The sequence below is a fragment of the Lethenteron reissneri genome, chromosome 52, assembly GCF_015708825.2.
Source record: "Lethenteron reissneri isolate LAM-NWPU_2019-01 chromosome 52, ASM1570882v1, whole genome shotgun sequence".
NCBI lineage: Eukaryota > Metazoa > Chordata > Hyperoartia > Petromyzontiformes > Petromyzontidae > Lethenteron > Lethenteron reissneri.
In genome coordinates, this window is record NC_083830.1 from 6,292,229 (window position 1) to 6,317,191 (window position 24,963).

General features: G+C 54.9%; 1 protein-coding gene across 4 annotated transcripts; it reads left to right on the top strand.

Annotated features, from left to right (window-relative positions):
- The first annotated feature begins 2,767 nt into the window (after positions 1 to 2,767).
- On the top strand, positions 2,768 to 22,078 carry LOC133355796 (TOX high mobility group box family member 3-like). Of its 4 annotated transcripts, none has more exons than XM_061573163.1 (13): positions 2,768 to 3,417; positions 5,979 to 6,138; positions 7,068 to 7,131; positions 8,313 to 8,369; positions 11,322 to 11,678; positions 12,160 to 12,519; positions 14,131 to 14,262; positions 15,018 to 15,113; positions 16,377 to 16,457; positions 18,090 to 18,632; positions 18,948 to 19,256; positions 20,133 to 20,311; positions 21,594 to 22,078. In XM_061573163.1, the coding sequence occupies exons 3-13, from the start codon at positions 7,129 to 7,131 to the stop codon at positions 21,652 to 21,654; spliced, it is 2,178 nt and encodes a 725-aa protein (XP_061429147.1). In that variant the 5' UTR covers positions 2,768 to 3,417; positions 5,979 to 6,138; positions 7,068 to 7,128; the 3' UTR covers positions 21,655 to 22,078. The 4 variants fall into 4 exon arrangements, with proteins under 4 accessions (XP_061429147.1, XP_061429145.1, XP_061429144.1 ...); XM_061573161.1 differs by having other exon boundaries at positions 2,769 to 3,440; positions 18,948 to 19,313; XM_061573160.1 differs by having other exon boundaries at positions 2,769 to 3,417; positions 18,948 to 19,313.
- Positions 22,079 to 24,963: the final 2,885 nt, after the last annotated feature.

Here is a 24,963-nt window from a genome sequence, read left to right on the forward strand (position 1 = left end):
TGTCGTCCACAGCCATCTCCTCAAGCTTGGCACGCCCAATGTCCTTGAACGCAGTGTGGTAGTTCAATGGCAGTGAAACCCCAACACTAGGCAACATCCGCGCCCACGAGCGCACACACATCTCGGCCTTGAACGTGCACTTGTGCAGGTTTGGTCGGTCGAGAAAGGAGCGCTTGGCGGCCGAGTTTGCTCTCTCGGAGGGCACGGACGACGCCGGGATAGGCAAATAGTCGAGGGCCACGCGTCGCAGGCGCGGGTACTTGCCGCCGTACAGCTTCCACCACTCGACGACGTCCATGCTCAGGTCCTGAGTCGGCTCAAGCAGGAAGCGGTCGACCTCGGAGGCGGCGCCGTCGTGAGCGTTGGGCGCGTAGACCATGTCAAAGAGGATGTTAATGCCGCCACGCGGCGCCGCCTTCGGCGCCGCGTCCGTCGTCAACGCTGGGTAGCGCTGGTTGAGAATGTCCGTCATCATGTCCTTGATATTGCTGTACTCGGCCTTTACAACCAACCAAACTAGTTTGAGCCGGTTCCACCCTGTCCGAGCCAAACCGAGTCGGTTTTCGTAGCCCCAAACCAAACCGAACCAGTTTAAACAGAGCCAAACCAAACCGATTTGGTTCGGTTCAAACCGCGGTTTGGTGGTTTGAGCCAAACCGTGCCGACCCCTAGTCGTGAGTCCCGTTTTCACAAGCCAAGGCCTAACTACAAAATATATTTTGAAGTGTTAACACATTCCTGCGGAGGGAGCTGGTAGGAACGTTGGGTTGCTCGGTCAATGGCCAGGGTCAACGGCGGCGTGGTGTATTCCGCAAATATGCCCGACTGTGAGGGCGGGCACAAGCCGGCGTGAGTAGGTTAAAAGTTGAGTTTTATAAGGGCACCACGGGGTGACCAGCCCCTCCCCACCCAGCCCCACCCTCCCCACCCTCCCCACCCAGCCCCTCCCTCCCACACCCAGCTCCCACCCCTCCCACCCACCACCCAGCCCCACCCCCCACCCAGCCCCACCCTCCCCTCCCCACCCAGCCCCTCCCTGCACGACGGACGGACACAATAATCCCCTGTGGGCTGGTGGAACCAGTGGGTTCCTACCAGTAAAATGTTTCCAAAAATGGACTTGCCACGCTGAGATAACACGAATATGATACCAAAAACGTAAAAACTCAGAATCTGTATTCCTGTCGGAGGAGGAAACCGATGAGCTACAAAGCTCTTTTTTCACAGGTGTCCAGTAAGGGGGGGGGGCACGGGTGGGTCAGAAGGTCACGACAACAGACAGACTCGGTCACAGTAATGCGCAGGTGGGTGTCTGAAAACTACATTGGGGCAACAAAGGCATCACCACTCAGCAGCGGAGTGGCTGCTGATGATGATGATGATTGTGGCTGCTGCTGATGATTATCATAGCTGCTGATGATGATGATCGTGGCTGCTGATGATGATCGTGGATGCTGCTGCTGATGATGATGATCGTGGATGCTGCTGCTGATGATGATCGTGGCTGCTGCTGATGATGATCGTGGCTGCTGCTGCTGATGATGATGATGATCGTGGCTGCTGCTGCTGATGATGATGATCGTGGATGCTGCTGCTGATGATGATGATCGTGGCTGCTGCTGATGATGATGATCGTGACTGCTGCTGATCGTGGCTACTGATGATGATTTCTTGTGAAGTGGCGGTGCTCCTCCGTCAGGCCGCATCTGTGCTTGGGGGAGGGGGTGGTGGGGGGGGTCGACGGTGGTGGTGGGGGTGGTTGGGGGGTGGTGGGGGGGGGGGGTCGACGGTGGTGGTGGGGGGGGTTGGGGGGTGGTTGGGGGGTGGTGGGGGGGGGGTCGACGGTGGTGGTGGGGGGTGGTGGGGGGGGGGGTCGACGGTGGTGGGGGGGGGGGTTGGGGGGTGGTGGGGGGGGGTCGGGGGGTGGTGGGGGGGGTTGGGGGGTAGTGGGGGGGGGGGTTGGGGGGTGGTGGGGGGGGGGTCGACGGTGGTGGTGGGGGGGGGTTGGGGGATGGTGGGGGGGGTCGACGGTGGTGGTGGGGGGGGTTGGGGGTGGTTGGGGGGTGGTGGGGGGGGGTTGGGGGGGGGTTGGGGGTGGTGGGGGGGGGGGGTCGACGGTGGTGGGGGGGGGGTTGGGGGGTGGTGGGGGGGGGTCGGGGGGTGGTGGGGGGGGTTGGGGGGTAGTGGGGGGGGGGTTGGGGGGTGGTGGGGGGGGGTCGACGGTGGTGGTGGGGGGGGTTGGGGGATGGTGGGGGGGGTCGACGGTGGTGGTGGGGGGGGTTGGGGGGTGGTTGGGGGGTGGTGGGGGGGGGTTGGGGGGGGGTTGGGGGTGGTGGGGGGGGGGTCGACGGTGGTGGGGGGGGGGGGTTGGGGGGTGGTGGGGGGGGGTCGGGGGGTGGTGGGGGGGGTTGGGGGGTAGTGGGGGGGGGGTTGGGGGGTGGTGGGGGGGGGTCGACGGTGGTGGTGGGGGGGGTTGGGGGTGGTGGGGGGGCGGATCGACGGTGGTGGTGGGGGGGGGGTCTATGGTTGTGGGGGGGTGATGGTGGGGGGTCTATGGGGGGGGTCTATGGGGGGTCTGTGGGAGGGGGGGGGGTCTGTGGGGGGGGGGTCTGTGGTGTTGGGGGGGGTGATGGTGGTGGGGGGGGGTCTGTGGGGGGGAGGGTATGTGGTGGGGGTGGTGCGGGGGTGGGGGGGGGGTCCGTGGTGGGGAGGACCGTTGCCATTATCGGCTCGTGCGTTGCTATCCCGTCTCGGCCACCGTCGCCACCACCAGCACCAGCAGCACCACCAGCAGCAGCACCAGCACCAGCAGCACCAGCAGCAGCAGCAGCACCAGCAGCAGCAGCAGCAGCAGCACCAGCAGCAGCACCAGCAGCAGCAGCAGGCAGCAGCAGCACCAGCAGCAGCACCACCAGCAGCAGGCACACCACAGCACCAGCAGCACCAGCACCAGCAGCACCACCAGCAGCAGCACCAGCACCAGCAGCACCACCAGCAGCAGCACCAGCAGCACCACCAGCAGCAGCACCAGCAGCAGCAGCAGCACCAGCAGCAGCACCAGCAGCAGCAGCAGGCAGCAGCACCAGCAGCAGCAGCACCAGCAGCAGCACCACCAGCAGCAGGCACCACCACCAGCAGCACCAGCAGCAGCAGGCAGCACCAGCAGCAGCAGGCAGCACCAGCATCAGCAGCATCAGCAGCACCAGCAGCAGCAGCAGCATCATCATCATCAGCAGCAGTCGTTAACTGCACCAACAACAACCACAACAACAACCACAACAACTACCACAACAACTACCACCGTCTTAATAATAATACTACTCATTTAGCTTAAAAAGGCTGTCGTGAAGGCGGGGAGGGATGGGCTTTGTGGAGGCTGTGCGGTGAGGAGTTGTGACGAGTTCCCACCCCGAGGAGGTGAGGAGGTGATGGGTGAGGAGGTGGGGATGGTGGTTGTGGTGATGATGTGAGGGAGGTGAGCAGATGAGGAGGACGATGGTGATGATGGAGGTGGTGATGGGGGTGGTGGTGATGGTGAAGTTTAATGGGAGCGATGCTAAGGAGATGGATTTGCTGGTCGCGATGTTGGTCCTGGAGGTGATTGTGATGAGTTGATGGTGATGAGGGAGTTGATGGCGATGAGGTGATGGTGATGGGTGATGATGATGATAATGAGGTGGTGATGATGATGATGAGGGAGTTGATGGCGATGAGTTGATGGTGATGAGGTGATGATGATGAGCGGAGTTGTAGGTGAAGCGGTGACGACCCCCCCCCCCCCACCGGCCTGGGCTAGATTCTGTCCACGGGTAACTCGGCTCCTCGCCGGCAGCGGGGGGCCAGGAAAGTCCGTAGGCCTCGAGGCCTACCTACGTGCTCGTGAATTCTCCCTGCCTGAACGGGACCGGGCTCCGCTGTCTTTAACACAACAACAAACCCCCTCCCCCCCCCCAACAACAACAACTTTGTTGTAGCTTTTGTTTGTTACTTAGTTACAAAGCCGCTCGTCCGTAACGCGCCAAGACTTTAAACCGCGTAGGCCTCAAGAGCGCTCGGTGCTAAGCGAACCGGCGTCAGATCGCACGCGGCCAAGGATTTTCCCCTATTTAGGATCCTAAATAGCGCCCTTTAATTGCTTAGGACGTGCGAATGTTCTGTGAAGTCACTGGTGTTGCGATTCATTGTGTTATACCGCTTTGGGGGGGGCGGGTGGTGTAAGGGGGTAACCCTCATCCAGCAGTGGATTGAAACTGCTGCTGCTGCTCTCTCTATGTATCTCTGTGATATCTGTCTCTGCTTATGTGTCTGTCTATGTGTCTTTGTTGTGTGTCTCTCTCTCTGTGTGTGTGTGTCTCTGTAAACATCGCCACGAGGGAGACAAAGGCGGTCGGGCGTGGTGCTGGCCACCCACCCCCTCGTGTACCGTTCCGGCCTTCATAGGTGCTCGCTAACAGCACTTGCCCCTACAGTCTGTTAAGGCTATACGGGGGATCTTTGTTGTGTGTCTCTGTGTTGTCTCTCTCTATGTATCTCTGTGATATCTGTCTCTGCTTATGTGTCTGTCTATGTGTCTCTGGTTCTGTGTTTTATCTCTCTCTCTCTCTCAAATTTAGCATTCTCAGGAAGAACGTAATCAAGCAGGTAGGGCGTTGACTGTTATGTTATCAGACTCTCTGTTGTAGTAGTGTATAGTGTAGTAGTGTATTGTAGTGTATAGTGTAGTGTGTAGTAGTGTATAGGTAGGGTGTTGACTGTTATGTTATCAGACTCTCTGTTGTAGTAGTGTATAGTGTAGTAGTGTATTGTAGTGTATAGTGTAGTGTGTAGTAGTGTATAGGTAGGGTGTTGACTGTTATGTTATCCGACTCTCTGTTGTATTACATTACATTTCTAAGTATACTAGATTTGTGTTTTCTATTCGTTTATACCTGATGACGATTGCTTGTGTTGCAATCGAAACGTCGTATGCTAGTATTTAATGTATTATTTTATCTTTATACGTCACTTTACCGAAAGAACCAAAGAGTAAATTTCGATTTAAAGCTTTCGTGACTGCAGGGATTCATCTTCTTGGTTCTTTCGGTAAAGTCACGTAGAATGGAAATAATAAAATAAAAGATTTCATTTTATTTTATTGTATAATTTTTATTATTTTATAATTTCCATTCTACGTGACTTTACCGAAAGAACCAAGAAGAACCAAAGAGTACTACTGCTGCTGCTTTTGACGACGGTGATGAGTTTGATTGACGGCCACGGCGAAGTATTTATCTGCCCCCCCTCTCCCCACCGCGTGTAAGAACTTTCACAAAAAGCGCGTCCCGGTGGCTTTACGGATGTTAATATGGTACGAGTGTTCGAGGGGGGAGTGGAGGCGGAGTGGTTCCATTCCCAGCCCAAGGTGAACGTCGGTGGCGAGTATTGACAGAGGCGGTCCTGGGCCTCCCCTAGGTTGACTCGGCCTCAAATGCTTACTTTGTGCGGTGTGCAAACATCATCATCACGGAGAGACGTGCGACCGGCTGCACATTGTGCCATGTCAAACTTCATGAGTTGCTTGCTGAACATCGCTTGCCCTAACAACAACCGGTGTGGCTGTACAGGAGGAATCTTTTTTTTCATTCCACAATAAGTGAAATGAAGGCTCTGAACGGTGTGTTAGCGCGGGGAGCGGTAGTGCAGCGGTGAGCGCGCCGCGCTACGAACCCGGGGACCCGAGTTCGATTCCCGCTCACGGCCAAGACCAGTAACGATTGTTTGAGTAGGTCCTGGGCCTCCCTTAGGTCGACTCGGCCTCAAATGAGTAACCTGGTACGGTGTGTAAACATCGCCACTCGGGAGACAAAGGCGGTCGAGCGTCGTGTTGGCCACCCACCCCCTCGTGTACTGTTCCGGCCTTCATAGGTGCTCGCTAATAGCACTTGCCCCAACAGTGTGTTAAGGCTACACGGGGGATCTTTGTCTTTGTTGGCGTGCAGGTGCCTGGTGGCATCACGACGAGCACGAATAGCGGACATTGCTGCTGCTGCTGCTGCCGCATCATCATCTGCAACACACAGAAACAACGGCTGCAGCGGCTGACACGGGGAGGCAAGGCCGGAGGTGGTCCCATCGCCACCCACACCGCTTTGGCGATCGGTGAGTCTCTGACAGGATCCTGCACCAAGCTGAGGTGCAAGATCCTGAAACTACGAGCCCTGCCACCGTGCACGCTGTAACGCTGCATTTGTTAAAAGTCATAATGGAGGGTGGTCCATGTGTAAATACAGTGAAACCTTGGTCTGCGAGCATAATTCGTTCCGGAAACGTGTTTGTTATTCAAAGCACTCGTACATCAGTTGTGATCACGTGACGCTCGGCAGACAAAGCGTGTACACGTACTACTCGTATTGCAAGACCTCGCTCGTTTATCAAATTCATATTTATTTTAAAAAATTGCTCGTCTTGCAAAACACTCGCAGACCAAGTTACTTTTACTGTATCCCATTTTTATAATAATAGGGATAAATTATAGAGAAGACAAACTTTGTGTTTCAAAACCTCTACCTGTTTCTCCCACCAATCCCAACACACTTGTTCAGTCTTTAAACAGCCTCCTCTGTAGCATTTGGAGCCATCGCTTTTGTTAAATTCAATCACCTGTTGAGGAGAGGTCAGCATTGACCGACGTAGTGAATCATGATTCCAATAACCCCCAAAATCCGCTGGGCATGGGGAGGCCCTCATCCAGCAGTGGATTGATGTGGGCTGCACGTGTACAGCACGAGCATTTTCCTGCACTGCCCTCCGCTGCGGTGCTGCACCACCTGTTGCATGCTGTTGTCGCCAAATCCAAGCACAATCCAGGATCGGGTCTTTTCTGCTTGAGCTTCTGAGACCTGATGGCATGACGGGCGCTCTCACGACGACTTGGTGAAGGTGCGATGCTGTGCAAGTGGGTGGCATTTCCACAGGAGATAACGCACGCGCGTGTGTGTGTGTGTGTGCGCGCGCGTGTGTGTGTGTGTGTGTGCGCGTGTGTGTGTGCGCGTGTGTGTGCGTGTGTGCGTTGCGCTCTGTCGGTTTAGGCCTGCGTGGTTTTAGCTCGAAGCCGCTTTTCAATCTTTGGAGCCCGACACCGGCGGAGGAATGGTGAGTGGCGGCACGGCGTGCTGGGCAGTGTGTGTGTGTACGCGTGTGTGAGTTTGTCAGTGCAATATCGCGGGCTATTCGTGTGCGGTTTCGGCCTATCGCGGGCAATCTCTTTGTGTACCAATTTAGCTTTCGCGGGGGTTGGCTTTGGCCGCTTGCGGGGGGGCGGGTGAGGGACGTGAGGCAGTCGGTGGCACCTCAAACTCTGCTGCGGACAAAGACAAAGATCCCCCCCCCCCCCCCCCACATAGTCTATGAACAGACTGTTGGGGCAAGTGCTGTCAGTGAGTTCCGATGAAGGCCGGCACGGCACACGAGAGGGTGGGTGGTCAGCACCACGCCCCGGCTGCTTTTGTCTCTCCGTTGGCGATGTTTACACAGGTACTCGTTCGGATAATCGTCATCGATGTTGGCCGTGGGCGGGAATAAAACTCAGGTCGCCAGGTTCATAATGCAGCACGCTAACTGTTGCACTACCACTCCACACTCACGGACAAACACACACACACCTGCTTTGGATAATCACCATCATTATCATCGGTAAGTAGAGTGTCTATTCAGTATTTATACTTCTATTCATTGTCTAGAAATGTTTTTTGAAGAGGGTTTATTTAAACCATTTGATTTTTAGTTTACTTGGCATACAGTGCAGTACTTATTTCAGTCGTGACATGTCTATTTTTGGGTGCCGTGTACCTAACCGCATTATTTCGGCGAGGCTAAATTGTTGAATGTCGCGACTTTGGCTTTCACGGCACTTTCGAAGAACGTCACCCCCCGCGATATTCAACGGCCTCCTTTATGTCGGTGTTTGTGTCGTAGTGGGGAGCGGTGGTGTAGCGGTTAGCGCGCTGCGCTACGAACCTGGCGACCCGGGTTCAATCCCGCTCACGGCCAACACCGGCGATGATTATTTGAACCCGTCCTGGGCCTCCGCTAGGTCGACTCAGCCTCCAATCAGTACCTGGTGCGATGTGTAAACATCGCCATTAGGGAGACAAAGGCGGCCGGGCGTGGTGCTGGCCACTCACGCCCCTTCGTGTCGTGTGCCGTTCCGCCCTTCATAGGTGTTCGCTAACAGCACTTTCCCCAACAGTCTGTGAAGGCTCTATGGGGGATCTTTGTCTTTGTTTTGTCTATCCTGGAGTATCTAATCTGCTCCTCGTGTTTCCCCCCCACAGTTTGGCTCCAATAACTTCATGAACATGTCGGACCCCAGCTTTCTATCCACCACAGAGGTGAGCCCCCCCCCCAACCCCCCCCCTCCCCCCCCAAAGCACCCCCCTCTACACTGACATTGTCCCACTCTTTCCAGCTGCCACAGTGCCACGCTCGAGCAGGGCTTTCCATCTTTCGACGAATATACAAATTCGTCGGGTTGCCCGGAGACCAGAGAAGGTGGCACGTATCTGATAGCAACCACGGCCGTTGGGGAGACATGCTGTGGCTGTGGCGTGCTGGGTGCGGATGGACCCAGCTGAAATTATCCCTGGTCTTCAGGGGCCTCGCTACCCCCACCCCCAAACAAACCCCTGACGCCCTGCACCGACGGGCAACGCCGATGATGTCACTTCCTGGCGCACGGCCCCTTGGGAGGCAACGCTGGCGTTGGGCGTCGCACGCATGCGTGCGCGCGTGTGTGTGTCTCGTGGGCACCAGAGATGTGTGTGGCGCGGGTTTATTTTTGTGTCGTTTGAGTCACCGTGGGTAACGACGCTCGCTCGCGCGCGCTCGCTCGCTCGTCTGTGTCAGCGGCTCGTCTCTGTCAGCGGCTCGTCTGTGTCAGCGGCGTCCGCGGTAAGACAGGTGGGCTTGTGCGTAGGTGAACCGCGCGCTAGGTGTGCACGGTTATTATCTTGTGTTTTTGCGCAATTATATTTTAACGTACATTTTTGTTCAAATCGTGGTGTCGTGCGGTGTTGTCTTGGCGTGTTGGCGCCGCGCTTTGTGCGTGGCGCTACGGACCTTCAACTTGGTTTCCATTTCTGCCCACGGCTAACATTGGTGGTGGGTGATATTTGAACATCTCCTGGACACTCCGACTACCCAGCTCACTGATATAGCATCTGGCCGAATGACTAATGTACAATTGGATAGCAGCCGATTCCCGCAAGTCTTAGTTTGATGCACGTATTTATTTATTTTTAATCACAGTTGCTGAGCGCAAACCCAAAGCGCCACAATGTCAAGCAGGTAACGACAAACGGCACCATTGTATGTTGTAATAGATGATGGTTAATGTGTTTCTTGAATTGAGCGAGGTTATTTTTGTAAAAACTTGGGGGGCGGAGGGGGGAGAAAGATGATGAGAGGAGTGAATTCCAAATTGGAGAAGTGCGAGAAAATAAGCAGATAGAGAAGTGTTGTGACCTGCAGTTTAGTGGGTGGGTGAGTGATTGAGTAGGTGATTGGGTGGGTGAATAAGTGAGTGAGTGGGTGGGTGGTTGAGTGAATGGGTAGGTGGGTGGGTGAATGAATGGGTGGTTGAGTGAATTGTGTGGTGAGTGAGTGAGTAAGGGGGTCGGTGGGTGTGTGGATGGGTAGGTGAGTGGGTGGGTGGTTGAGTGGGTGGTTGGGTGGGTGAATGAGTGAGTGGGTGAGTGAGTGAGTGGGTGCGTGAGTTGTGACCTGCAGTGTGGTGAGTGAGTTAAGTGGGTGGGTGGGTGAGTGAGTGGGTGGGTGACTGAGTGGGGTAGGTTGTGGTTGAAGATGGTGTTGATGAGTTCGGTAGACCATGTCCTCTGTGTGGATGGAGTAACAAGTGAAGTTCACGGGAGCGTGACAATCAACAAAATCTCCGAGTCGATGTTTCGTTACAACGTGGGCAGCCGTTGGGTTGTCTGTTGTTAACGCTGTTTTTTGCTGCGCTTGTGCGGTGTCTGTGGTGGTGTTGTTGTGTCGGTTGTTGCCAGCGCAATAACGCCCGTCGTGTTATTGCAGCAGCTCCATTTACAAATAATTAATCATTGTGTAGTATGAAAAAATAAGAATAGGTTTTACTTTGATGCTGGTACAAAGGTCCCATTTTGTAATCATCGTGCATTCGTGCAATACCATAGCACAATACGGCTGCATTGTTTCATCGTGAAATACAAATTTATACAATGCGGCTGCATTTTATAATCGTACAATACCACGTACAATACAGCTGCATTGTATAATCGTGTAGTCCCAAATAATACAATGCAGCTGCGTTATACATTGCACAGTTACGGTATAGTATAGAACAGTGGTGCATGAGAGTTCTAGGGAAAGGAGGGATATGTATTTGAGTGTATAATTGTGGGGTATTAAACAAAAACGAAACAATTGTTTTTATTTTACCAGGTAAGGCCCGCTAAGCTGTATCGCTTTTTATTCAGAAGGCACCTGGCCATCACAAATGATAGCCCCAACGAAGTGACCTTTCGCGTGGAAATGTCTAGCGGCCAAATACTCTACAACACGTGACGTTTACTCTTTGGTTCTTTCGGTAAAGTCACGTAGGTGAAAATAAAAAATAAATACAATTTTACATAAAGAATACAAAAATAACTAAATTAAATCACGACGTTTCAGGCGCCACACAAGCTTCCGTCATCAGGTGGGACAACCACAACTACTGTAGTGGGCAGAGTAATTCTGTTTTGACTATTTTTCTGTTGCTGCTGCTGATATTTTGCTATCTCATACTGCTGCTGTTGCTCCTGCTGTTGTTGCTGCTACTGTTTCTGTTGCTGCTATCTATTTTTCTGTTGCTGCTGCTGATATTTTGCTATCTCATACTGCTGCGGTTGCTCCTGCTGTTGTTGCTGCTACTGTTTCTGTTGCTGCTATCTATTTTTCTGTTGCTGCTGCTGATATTTTGCTATCTCATACTGCTGCTGTTGCTCCTGCTGTTGTTGCTGCTACTGTTTCTGTTGCTGCTATCTATTTTTCTGTTGCTGCTGCTGCTGATATTTTGCTATCTCATACTGCTGCTGTTGCTCCTGCTGTTGTTGCTGCTACTGTTTCTGTTGCTGCTATCTATTTTTCTGTTGCTGCTGCTGCTGATATTTTGCTATCTCATACTGCTGTTGCTGCTGCTGTCGTCGTCATTTTGCTACCACCCCGGCTGCCACTGCTGACTTCCACTGCTGTCAAACCCCCCCTCCACCCTCCAACCACCCCCGTCCCTCCCCAACCACCCCCCGCCCCGTCACCCCCGGCAGACGTTCCACACTCCGAGCCTGGGCGACGAGGACCTGGAGATTCCCCCCATGTCGGCGCTGGGCGACCCCTCCGAGGAGCTCGGCCTTCCCGGGGTGGACTCCACCGCCGTGGACGGTGGTGGAGTCGTGGTCCAGGCCTTCGGGGGCTCGTTGCAGCCCGTGGCCGGCGGGGGCGTCTCCGACATCGGCAGGACGGCGATCGGTGGCCACCCTGGCGGCGGCGCCGGCGGCGGCGTCATCGGCGGAGACTTCTCGCCGCACTTCCCGCCGGCGCAGGGCCTCGAGCTTCCGAGCCTCGCCATCGCGAGCGGCCTCCTGTCGGCCGAGCCGGCCCTGCTGGAGGCCACGCTGGACATGGTGAGGACACCGCCACCGCCACCGCCAACACCACCGCTCGTGACGACAACGTTGGCCCGACCGTGCAGTCGGAGAGAATTGATGATGATGTCAATATAATATCCATTATAATTAGGGGAGCGGGGAGCCGGTTGGCTCAGAGATTCAGTGCGCTGAGATTCTGGGCTCCAATCCAGGTTCAGCCGCCGTTGATTACATTGGGTTCTCGATGCGTATTGAGTTGATGGAGTTTGCGTGTTCTCCCCGTGGCTGCTATAAATCTCCACGTGATGATGAGTCACTTCGTTGAGCTATCATTGGTGTTCAGGTCGCATCTGAAAAAAGAGCAACATAGCTCTGTGGGCCTTACGCGTTAAAATAAAAATCGTTTATAATTTAGATTCTTAAATCGAATCGTAGCGACACTCAGCGCTGATCAAATGAACGGATGATCACGTTTTCGCAATTCGCGATTCCAGCCTCTCGTGCCTCGCCTCCGCAGGACACATCCCCGTACGTCCACGCGCACAGTCCCCACATGAGCATGGCGGGACTCATACATCAGCCGCCACAGCTGCAGCTGCAACAGCACCAGCAGCAGCAGCAGCAGCAGCATCAGCATCAGCAGCAGCAGCCGCAGAGAACCACCCTGCAGCTCCGCTCGCACTCCTTGGCGGGCTCCCACGGGGGGCTGAGTGGGCCGCTTGGGAGCATGGGCATCCCGCACGGTCAGCTGACCACCATCGACCAATCGCACCTGGGCCTGGGCCACGGCTCGCCGTCGCCACCCAGCAGCAAGTCGCCCACGCCGTCGCCGTGCAGCTCGCTGGAGCCCGCCGAAGACCCCGAGGAGGCCGCACGGGTGAGTGCCCGTGTCGCACGCGTGAGTGCCCGTGTCGCACGCGTGAGTGCCCGTGTCGCCCGCGCACGTCGGCCGTTTTTAGAACTGCTTATTGCGTGTGTTCTCGTTCTCGGTTCTTTCGGTAAAGTCACCACGTAGAAGGGAAGTAATAAAATAATAAAAATATAAAACATGATAAAATTGATGATTGTTTTTTTTACCCTTCTATCTGGCAACAAAACTGACACCTTTTTTTACAAGGAGTCATGTTTGCATTGACCACAATACCTGCAGTCATAATGCAAACAAAAAACATAACTCTGATAAAAAAAAAGGTGTCAGTTTTGTTGCCAGATAGAAGGGTAAAAAAACAATTATCATATTCTTTACTGGCAAATGAGGTTCCAATGGCAAAATAAAATTCTCACGACGTTTCGGCCACAACGCAGCAGCCGTCCTCAGGTGAAGAACAGGGCTGTCGGGAAGACAGCGTCCTATTGAACACCGCTAAGCTTGGCGGCGTATTTTAAGCTGGGTGGGAGGAGGAGAGCACCTTGACAAAGGAGTTTACATATCAACAGAGGAATTTATCATGTTGATGATAAATGCAGATATGGGGTTAGTCACTCCTAGTGGAATATATAGGCGGTGGGAGGTCTCAAAGTCATATTATGCTAGTAGTGTATTATGTAGAATTAGCAGGAATAAAGGAAGGGATTTGTTTGCGTGTTGTCCTTGCCCCCCGCAGCCGCCTATTATCCACGGTGGGCTAGGTACGGTGCGAAAGAAGTTCAACATACGGACATACTAGAGTTACTCGATTGGGATAACATGCGGCGGCCGTGGCAACATCCCTCCCCTCACCCCCTCCCACTGCGGTGAAACTGGCACAGACTGCGTCTGGGAGATGCAGCGTGGTAGCCTCGCTATCGCGACAGAAAAAGGCACCCAAGTTGGGAATCGAACCCAGACCCTGCTTGCTGCGAGGTGCAGGTGTTATCGCTATGCCGACGACAACAGCTTATTGGAGAGTATATTTAGTATACTGATGATACTATGTAGTTTATACTTTAGTTTATACTTTAGTTTTTTACGTGGTTGTTTAGTTACTGCAGCTACATACTATTAACATTCCTTCCCTTTATTAATGCTACCCCTATCCCCTCCCTTTGATGCTGCTAATCCTGCATAATGCACGGGCATAATATGACTTTGAAACCCCCTGCCAAACCTCCTACGCATTTCACAAGTAGTACTAATCACATACCTGCATTTCCCATAAATATGCTAAATCACTCTTGATATGCAAATTATTTTGTCAAGGCGCCCTTCCCCCCTTCCAACCCAGCTTAAATATACGCTCCAAGCGTGGTGGTGTTTCATTCAGACGCTGTTTCCCCGACAGACCTGGTCTTCACCTGAGGACGGCTGCTTGCGTTGTGGCCGAAACGCCGTGAGAATTATTTTATTTTGTTTTATTTTTATTATTTTATTACTTCCCTTCTACGTGACTTTACACGTGAGAACCAAGAAGATGAATCTCTGCAGTCACGAAAGCTTTAAATCGAAATTCAGCATGTTGTTGTTTGTTGTTGATGATGTTGTTGTTGTTGTGTGTGTGTGTGTGTGCAGGTGGCGCTGGAGAAGAGGCAGCTGGTAGAACTGCAGCGCAAAGTGAAGCCCAGCAAGCGCAAGAAGAAGAAGGACCCCAACGAGCCCCTGAAGCCGCTGTCCGCGTACGCCCTCTTCTTCCGAGACACACAGGTGCCGCCTGGCCCCCCACACCCTGACCTCGCTCTCGCCTCGCCGTGACCTTCACCGTGACCCGCACTCCGACTACTTACCCTGACCCTCGCCGTAATCTTAGCCTGGCCCACACCCTGACCTCGCTCTCGCCTCGCCGTGACCTTCACCGTGACCCGCACTCCGACTACTTACTCTGACCCTCGCCGTAATCTTAGCCTGGCCCACACCCTGACCTCGCTCTCGCCTCGCCGTAGCCTTCACCGTGACCCGCACTCCGACTACTTACCCTGACCCTCGCCGTAATCTTAGCCTGGCCCACACCCTGACCTCGCTCTCGCCTCGCCGTAGCCTTCACAGTGACCCGCACTCCGACTACTTACCCTGACCCTCGCCGTAATCTTAGCCTGGACCGCACCGTGACCTGCGCTGTGACTCACCCTGACCTTTGCTGTGATTAACCCTGACCTTTGCCGTAATCTTAGCCTGGACCGTACCGTGACCTACGCTGTGACTCTCCGTGGCCTGCATTGTGACTAACCCTGACCTTTGCTGTAATCTTCACCTGACCCTCACCGTGACCCACACCCTGACCTTGATGTGACCCTCACTGTGATTTTCACCATGACCCTCACCATGACCCTCATCCTTACCCATCATTACCCAAGCCGCTACTCCTCGCTGAACCCCCTGTGACCTCTGCGACCCCTAACCTCCCCCACCTCCCTCCCCCTCCCCGTGTGCCCCCCCCCCACCACCATTCCAATGTGGCTCAGGCGGCCATCAAGGGCCAGAATGCGAGCGCCACGTTTGGTGAGGTCTCCAAGATCGTGGCCTCCATGTGGGACAGCCTCGGGGAGGAGCAGAAACAGGTGGGTCCACCACCGCCACTCACCACCGCCACACTGCACCGCCACACTCCATCGCCACACTCCACCGCCACACTCCACCGCCCACACTCCACCGCCACACTCCACCGCCACACTCCATCGCCACACTCCACCGCCACACTCCACCGCCACACTCCACCGCCACACTCCATCGCCACACTCCATCGCCACACTCCATCGCCACACTTCACCGACACACTCCACCTACACTCCTCCACCACACTGCACCACCGCTCGTCTTTTAGTCCACGACTCTCCACCACGACGCTGATTCACCGCACTTTCCACAATCCACCACTCGCCCCACAGTTCACTAAACTCGCCCCAGAGTTCACTTTAATCGTTCCACAGTCCACTGAACTCGCCCCATAGTTCACCATGCTCGCCGGATAGTCCACAACTGTGCAATCCCTTAGTCCACTGCACTCATCCAATGGGGCAAATATACCACACGGTGCCTCCACCGATGACCAATCGGAGCGGCACGACGCGCCGTGTTTTGGACGATCTCACTGGAGCCGAATCCCGATCCATGACTCGTGACACTCAGATTGTGAATGTTGTGGATTTGCTCTTCAACGCACCGGTGTGCTGTACTAATAACGAATTGGCCACGTTCTGTTTACGTGACAAAGCTTACTTAATTGGCTGTGTTGAGTGGTGGCGGGTTTAGCGACACGTTCATATTTACGCCATCTAACCCAAAAAAATCTGCACTATGGATGATATTGGTCGCGTGTTAAACATACTTGATACTGTTGTACAAATGAAAATGAAAATCATTCAAGCCACGTGTAGACAATTAATTTTGGGTAGAAATAGGTCGGCCGCATATCCAAACGTAAACGTTTTTTATTTTTTCTTCTTGGTTCTTTCGGTAAAGTCACGTAGAATGGAAATAATAAAATAATAAAAATAAAACATAATAAAATAATTCTCACGACGTTTCGGCCACAACGCAAGCGGCCGTCCTCAGGTGAAGACCAGGTCTGTCGGGGGACGGCTGCTTGCGTTGTGGCCGAAACGTCGTGAGAATTGTATTTTATTATGTTTTATTTGTATTATTTTATTATTTCCCTTCTACGTGACTTTACCGAAAGAACCAAGAAGATGAATCCCTGCAGTCACGAAAGCTTTAAATCGAAATGTGTTTTGTTGTTTATATTTTCATAAAAGGGCATAAGCACCACAGTGCTCGTCGTCGCTCGCAGATGAAACGGTGCGCGTGTATCGGGCCTGGCCCAGGTTTACAAGCGGAAGGCGGAGGCCGCCAAGAAGGACTACCTGAAGGCCCTCGCAGCGTACAAGGACGGCCTCCTGCCCCAGGTGAGGGTGGGCCAGCTCGCTCGCCACGCTCGCCAGAGGTCGCTAACGGGTTTTGATTCCTTACCCGTACCCGGCCGCACCAGGGTCGCAAACAGGTACCTGTACCCGTACCCTACCCGATACCCAGCTACCCGTACCCGGCCGGGTACGGGTAGGGTATGGGGATGGGTACCCGATTGCAACCTCTGGGATGAAGCCACGTTGCAGGCGCGGGTGGGTTGATTCTAGGAACTTGAATTGTGAGAAGAGACAAGACGTTGGGAAATGAGTGACAAACGGTTACTCACCAGTGACTCACGGCCTACCCGTACCCGGCCGCACCAGGGGTAGCCGGGTATCGGGTAGGGTACGGGTATCGGGTAGGGTACGGGTATCGGGGGGTACCCGGTTGCGACCTCTGACACTCGCCGGGCAGGGCGCCGGTGGTGGGGGCGGTGGGGGGGTGGGCTGCTGCGGTGTGGTGCGGTGGGGAAGCCGTGGTGATGACGGTGGTGTTGGTGGTGTTAATGACGATCTCTGGCGTTGATGGTGACGTTATTACATTTATTTTTCGTAACGTTATTATTGTTGCAATTGTTCACTCGGGAAAGCCCTCCCCGGGGTCTCATAACTTCTTTTCAAGAGGTTTCCTGCCAAGTTTTTGCAGTAGGGGGCGATGATTGTGTATGTGTGTGTAATCACAATGGAGTACACTTGCAGGTAATGTCGCAAATTTGACGAACTCGGACCGTTGCACGACAGTGGGCCCACTCTTGCCACCGACGTCACGGAAACTTGAATGTTCACCGTGAAGCGGAAGGCGCGTCGTGATATTTTCTACGGTTAATACTCGCAGCCGCAGCATTAACCAGGGCGGCCGCTGCATTCGAAACCGTGAATCTCTGCAACTAGCGGCAAAGGTACCACCACTGGTTGCCAGCTGCGGTGGTGGTGGTGATGTCAGCGACGGAAGGCGGCCGCATTCGTGACCAGGGGTCGGCAAGCAGCGTTCTTACCCCGTGCCCCGACTGGACATCTGTGAAAAAGCGCTTGATAGCTCATCGTATTCTTCCAGTATAAATAAATATCATGATTCTGATTCGCTATTCAATATTTCAAGAGCCCCAGTGCCACCCGAGTTCGAGACGCTGCTCTTTAATAAATAGCGGTCACGGAGCGGTCGCTTCTAGAGCCTTCACGGGGGGACTGCCGAGCCGCAGGTTGGCGACGCTGGCGGCAGCGGCGGTCACGTTTGCCGATGTTGACGACGACGGTGAGGCGTGACTGCCGGTACGACGTCCGTGGCCGCGGTGGCGTGCCGCTCGTAACGTTGCCGACGGACGGTCGCCGCCGCCCAGAGGTCGCAACCGGGTACCCGATACCCGTACCCTACCCGATACCCGGCTACCCGTACCCGGCCGGGTACGGGTACGGCTAGCCGTTTGCGACCCTGGTGCGGCCGGGTACGGGTACGGGTAGGCCGTGAGTCACTGGTGAGTCACCGTTTGTCACTCATTTCGGGTAGGGTACGGGTAGGGAACGGGTACCCGTACCCGGCCGGGTACGGGTACCCATTTGCGACCCTGGTGCGGCCGGGTACGGGTACGGGTAAGGAATCAAAACCCGTTTGCGACCTCTGCCGCCGCCCCGCAGGCCGCCCTGGACCCGACGGACGGCGAGCTGCTCTCCGCGCTGCAGAAGTCCCCCGGCGCCCCTCCGGCCCACATCGTGCTGGCGCCGGCCGCCACGCCGATGCCGCCGCCGCTGCAGCCAATGCCGCAGGTGATGATGCGGCCCGTCGTCGCGACTCACGCCAACGCCTCCGGGGGCGGCGGGGGCGCCGGCGCCGGCGTCATGATGGCCGGGGCGGGTCCGGCGGGGACCGGCGGGCGGGCGGTCGGGACCTCGTCGGTGTCCGCCATGGGGATGCCCCCTCCGCCGCCGCTCATGAGCGCCCCGCACTACCACCAGCGGCTCGCCGCCCAGCAGCAGCAGCAACAGCAGCAACAGCAGCAGCAGCAACAGCAGCAGCAGCAGCAGATGCTGATGGAGCAGCAGATAGTTCTGCAGGGCCCCATGAACCAGCGGCCTCCCTTGGTGGTACAGCAGCAGCACCAGCAGATCCACGTGCACTCGCTCGTGAGCGACGACCTGCAGACGGTGCAGGTGACGCCCCTGGTCAGCGACAGTGACGTGGTGAGTACGTCGCCCTCGCACCGTGTGCTAGTCCGCTGGTCGTGATGATGGCGGCGGTGGTGGTGTCGGTGCTGGTGTGCTCTGGGTGCTGCTGGCGCGCGTATCGGTGGTGGTGCCGATGGCGGATGGGGGGCACGTGACTTGTTCTGTGGTGCTGCTGGTGCTGGTCACTCTCGGTGATGACGTCGTCACTATGACCGGCGCGATGGCCAATCGTGCTGCTGCTACTGGCACCGCATCACCACCACCACCACCACCACCCCCTCCTTACGACTCAACGCTCGGCCGCCCGGCCGCTCCCACCCACCCCGGCAGGTAATGGTGAGCGAGCCGATGGAGGTGCAGAGCGCCGGCGAGGAGCAGGCGGGCGCCGGCGGCGGCATCGGCGGCGCCGGCGGCGACGAGGTGGAGGAGCCGGAGGGCGGGGTGGCGGCCGGCGCGGACGACGCGGCCGCCTCGGCGGACGACGCGATGCAGATCGAGCCCATGGAGGGCGGCGGCGCCGTGGTGCAGCGCATGGTGGAGGTGGCGCAGCAGCCGCCGCCGCTGCCGGTCGCTGCTCGCGCCGCCGCCGAGGCGCCGGTGACCGTGGTGCAGCAGGTGGTGCAGCAGGTGGTGCAGCAGGTGCTGGTGAAGGCTGTGGCGCCCGCCTCCCCGCCCGCCGCCGCCGCCGGCACGGAGGTGGGCGGCGGCGGCGGTCGAGTCGGCGTCGATTGTTGCGGTCGCGGTCGAGTTTGGGGCACGCGCGGCAAGTAGATGGTGGAGTTCCGGGGAAAGCCTGCGGAGTCCCAGCGTGCGGTCGCTGGTCGTGGCCGCAAGGGAGGTGGCCCGCGGAATCTGTCGCAGACGCGACGATGTAGGGTCGTTTTTAGTGTTTTGTTAGAACACGTTTTTTCTGCGTACGTATGTACGCATTTGAACTTCTTTCGCTCCGTTCGTAGCCAACCGTGTGAACGTGCACGGCGACCCGCGGGCCCGGAAAGGTTGGGCACCACTGCCGTCAGTCTGCGGATTTTTATCTGGTCATTCTCAGAATTTAATTGATAATAATCATTAATTAAATTATTAATTACATTTTTTTTTAAATAGCGAGTAAAATTAGTGATTAATTATTTGTGAAAGAATTATTGGTTATTATAATATAAATGTAGAAAAATGTTATAATTATAAATTATTAGTTAAGTAATAAATTATTGGTTGAATTCTATTAGTTACATTTTGTAAACCCTTCATTCACACATACGGCCAGTTGCCATATTTAGTTTTTGCCTAAGTAGGCGGCGGGGACTTTAAGATGAATACACCCGCAGCATTGACCGGGGCATCTTGCCGGATTCGAAACCGCGAACCCCTTTGCCACGAGCGCCGAACGCGCTTCCTTCCTGGCGTGGCAAGGGGTCAACGTTGTTGTTACCGTTGTTGTTACCGTTGTTGTTACCGTTAATTTGCCGCACAGCGCCGTTCCACCCTCTCTCCTATCACCTTCTCTCTCGTCGGCAGAAGTCGCCGGCGCGCGTGGAGTGCCTCCCGGCGCCCTCTCCGCCGCACGCGGTGGTGACGGTGACGGCGGAGGTGGCGGTGTCGCGGTGCGTGCGCACGGGCTGCAACAACCCCTCGGTGGAGAGCGTCGACTGGGACAACGAGTACTGCAGCAGCGAGTGCGTGGTCAGCCACTGCAGGTGAGTCACTCCTGCCCTGGGTACACGAGCGAAGGTCGTCGTCTCCCATCGCACTCTGTGTACCGCGCGTGAAACGCCCGTCGATCGGGCGAAAAGCATCCTCCCACGATGTACACGTACGTCATCGGATTTTCTTCCGATTCCATTCCGACGACGTTACGCCCATTGGCATACAATTTCTCTGACGTGTACACGTGTCATCGGAGCGAAATCTGAAGGGCGTGTGGCACACACGGTTTGGCTCCAGCAATCGTAGAGAGCGGCGGTTCGTGTCGCTACGGTTCTCTGCGGTGAGTAACGACATGTTTACAAACAGCGGCGTGACTACGCCTCTCTAAATCAAGTTAGCGCTGAGCCGCTCGCACGTTCCCCAGATTCGGCGGTGAAAGGAGACCCCCCCCCCCCCCCGACTCTGTAACTTGCAGATGTTCCGGAGCAGGAAAGGATCAATATAGAGAGGAACGCGGAGCTTGGGAAATAGTTGCTTTGTGCCGGCTCTCCCACCTGGCTGCCTCTGCTCCTACTTGTCTGTGGTTCCTGCGCAGCGCCTGCGAGACTTTGGAATCTTTAAGTTATTATTAGCGCCGGTAATTACGCCCTGAGGTTGTCACGCTGGGGGAAACTCTGGAGCGAGGCCAGATGGGATGGTGGTGACCGATGGACGAAAGCTGTGATGAAGTGGCAGTTGACAACGATGATTATGATGATGACGATGTTAACAATGATGACGACATGATAATTGTTTTTTTTACCCTTTTATCTGGCAACAAAACTGACACCTTTTTTTACAAGGAGTCATGTTTGCATTGATCACAATACCTGCGGTCGGAATGCAAACAAAAAACACAACTCTGATAATGTATGCACTGTCCTTGAAGTTGATTGGTCCACACCCGAGACAGTTTTTCTTAGAGCCCAGTCTCACATGGTGTTGGACCAGATGACGCCAAAAGGCGCACAACTCAAAGACAATGCACCATCAAAGTATGAGAGCTCGGGGTAAAAAAAAAAAATGTGTCAGTTTGTTGCCAGATAAAAGGGTAAAATTTTTTTATCATATTTTGCTACTGGCAAAGGAGGTTCCAATGGTGAATGATGACGACGATGAATACAATGGTGATCAAAATGACAATGGCAATGATAACGATGATGACAATAAAAATGAACAGCGGCGACAATGAGGGAAATGATGATGACGGTGACGACTACGATGTTGACCCCAATGAAAGCAGCGTCGATGGCGATTGCGATGGTGGTAACGGTTACGACGATGTTGCGACAGGGACGTGTTCATGGCGTGGGTGGCGGCACGGACCCAGGCCACGACGGCGACGGTCAAGTGACCTCCGTCGGGACCCCGCCCGGCTCCACGCAACCCGGGGGGGGGGGGGGGGGGGGGAGGAGCGACAGTGTGACGCCCGCCAACCGCGTCGCGCGATGATTCACGGCAAACGACAGCGACGCTAAACAATAATCATGCGACGGTGGTGGTCGGGGGATGGGCGGCAAGACCAGGTCTTCATTTGAACTGGAAAACATTTCTGCACCCGGCGCACCACATCCAGTACCGCAATGCCTCTTTCTCTCTCGCTCGCCGTAGCCCCTGCAGCTGGCCACCACTCCAGCCCATGGGCCGCCCACCGGTGCAGTTGCATCGCCTGCACACACGCGACGGTGGATGGCTACGTCGACGAAACTGAACGCGGCGGTTGCGGCGGCTGAGGCCTCTCGAGCCGTTGTTAGCGTGCGGATGTCATCGGCGGGGCGGGCGGGCGGGCGGGGGGAGGGAGCTCAAGGGATTAATTAGCGACAGCGATGAGTTAAATTGAGGTGGGGGGGCGGGGCAGGAGGGTTGTGGGCGGGAAACTGAACGACGGGTTGGTGGAGGAGGGAGGGAGGGAGGGGAGGGGGGAGGGGAGGGGGGGCGGGTGGAGGGAGACTGAATCCGGTCCTGAGTGTGTATCACTTTTTAAATGTATTATTATTACTGCCATTGCTGGTGGATAATTTTTTTAAAGATGATATTTGCAATAAATATAAAGGGAAGCCCCTTGGAGGGGGTTTCTCTCGCCTGGTGGAGAGGAAGTTTCGGCAGCGGAATTAATGAGTTTGTTAATTAATCGACGACCGAGTTGCCTTGGAAGCCGAGCAGGTTTGAACCTGGCTCATGCGTGCCGAGGCGAGCGGCGTTTAAAGCGCTTTGCCGTCGGCCTGCGGGGCTGGGAGGTGGACAGAAGAGGGGCACTGCAGCAACAGCTTATCCACGAAGCACGCGGGCACGAGGAGGCCCCTGACCCAGCAGTGGATTGGCACTGGCTGTACGTAGTTCCTGGCTTTTGCTGCATTTGGCCGAACCACAGCGTATGACCGCAGCCGACCTATAGCACCTGGTACACACAGCGGTCTCGAATCCGATCACTATCCATAACTCGACCCTGCTTCAGCTTTTTCATTTCATTTCATTCGTTTCATTTATTTGGAATAACCCTGTGAGCCATTAGGCTCTTGAATCGGGTGCAACCGCAACAAACAAAAAACAAAAACATGAACAAGAAAACAGCTTAAAGTGACTATTTGACTATGTGCAAACAGTCGTGGTAACGATAACACGACAATGAAATGATTTACAACTCTGTCAATCCGCTCCGCGGTAAAGGCGTCGCCGTAACCGATTCGCTTGTGGGGGATGTTTGACCATACTTCACCGCACAGGCCGATGACAGCAGCGCCCGGGACCGCTTCAGATAATTCAACCGCTGATGGCCAGGGGTGGGTGGCTGAGCGGTAGAGCGAGCGGGCTTATGATGGGAAGCTTGCAAGTTCTGGTTGTGGGTCGACTCAGCCCATCATCATTGCTTTCGAGTCGATAACATGAGTACTAATTTGTAAGGTGGTCAGCGTTGGTTGTCCCATGGATATACTTTCCCCCGCCACAGGAAAGTGACATTTCCACCGCTTGCCTCACGCCAGCACGGAATCGCTTTGACTTGACGGACTTGTTCCCCGTATCCAGGTCATCGAACTCGGGTCTCCGTGTTGATGGCGCAGTGCGCTTCACCGCCTGCAAATCTCGCGTCGCTGACGCCGCCACCACCTTCCCGCTCGTCTGCGGTTCCTTCCTCGCTGCTCCAAGTCGTCTCTCCGTGAGAGCGAGTGACTGCTGCGTGGCGACGCCCGCGTTACGGAGTCGGCGGTCGAGATTTCCCTCGCTCCTGTGCGGCAGCAGCAGCAGATGCGATCTCCGAAATGGGCACGCAAAGCGAAACCGCACGAGGCGAGAGAGACGGCTGTCTGGCCCGGCGTAAGCGCGTACGGCACGCACGGCCGCGGTACGCAAACGCTGTCCCGCATGCGACCGCGTAGCCGCGGTGCGAGTGGATTCGAAGCACGCGACGTCCTGGGTAGAAATAGTTTATCCGCATATACGGCGCGAGGTCCGACAAACGGGCCCCGCATCGAGCGAGGGAAACCTTGTGCGTTATTATTCAGTGGCAAGGGTGGATACGTGGCAAAGACGTATTTTTTTTCTTCTTGGTTCTTTCGGTAAAGTCACGTAGAAGGGAAATAATAAAATAATAAAAATCAAACATTCAATACAATTCTCACGACGTTTCGGCCACAACGCAAGCAGCCGTCCTCACGTGATGAACAGGTCTGTCGGAAAGACAGCGTCTGAATGAACACCACCAAGCTTGGCTGCGTATATGGTGTTCATTCAGGCGCTGTCTTTCCGACAGACCTGTTCTTCACCTGAGGACGGCTACTTGCGTTGTGGCCGAAACGTCGTGAGAATTGTATTTTATTATGTTTTATTTTTATTATTTTATTATTTCCCTTCTACGTGACTGTACCGAAAGAACCAAGAAGATGAATCCCTGCAGTCACGAAAGCTTTAAATCGAAACGTATTTTTTCGTTTATCTACGCACAACAGGGGAGGGGCGGCGACATGGATTGGGTTATCTTACGATTATTATCTCTTTTTTTATCGCTTCAAACCGCTTTACTTTCTGACAAGTTGGCGGTCACACGGGGGCGCCTGAGTCACGAAACCCCCTGGCGAGTGAGGAGCAGCGACTGACGATTGAACTCGCGTGCGCGTGCGTAAAGATGGTTTATTTATTTTTCTTTCGCAAGCACGGCCTAACCCGCCATCCGGATAATCTGCCCACGGATCGAGAGTTAAATGCATTTGCTGAATGAGATAATTGTCATTAGGTGTGGAGCGGGGGGGGGGGGCTGGGTCATTACGGGTTTATTATAATTTTATTCCGCTTATTTTCCCGAGAAAGCCTCACGAAGTCTCGACATCCGGCAGTTCACCAACGTTGGTTCACGCGAGCACGATACTGCTGATGAGAGACTGGTATGGTGAAACTGGTCCAGAGTTTGCTTGTTTTTGAATCAACTGCTGCCGAAATCGTGCACTCCCAGGACGGCCGTGTGGTCGATGGGACTTTAAAAAAAAAAAACAGCAATTCTTTTTTTCAACGGACAGATGTACGAAGGAAATATATTGTCCGCTTAATTTATTTTGACGTTTCAAAACAGGTTGTTCCGCTAAAAACAAAAAATGTACATTTCAATCGATGAAATTAGCGAGTATCTACCTTTTTTGTCGTTGCTGGCACACGACTGACGAGCAGCGCTCTC

Bases quoted from the DNA above. Each gene is read 5' to 3' on its own strand.
- LOC133355796 (XM_061573161.1), top strand. The intron at 11,679-12,159 runs GTGAGGACACCG...TCGCCTCCGCAG, and splicing joins TGGAGGCCACGCTGGACATG to GACACATCCCCGTACGTCCA. The intron at 12,520-14,130 runs GTGAGTGCCCGT...GTGTGTGTGCAG, and splicing joins ACCCCGAGGAGGCCGCACGG to GTGGCGCTGGAGAAGAGGCA.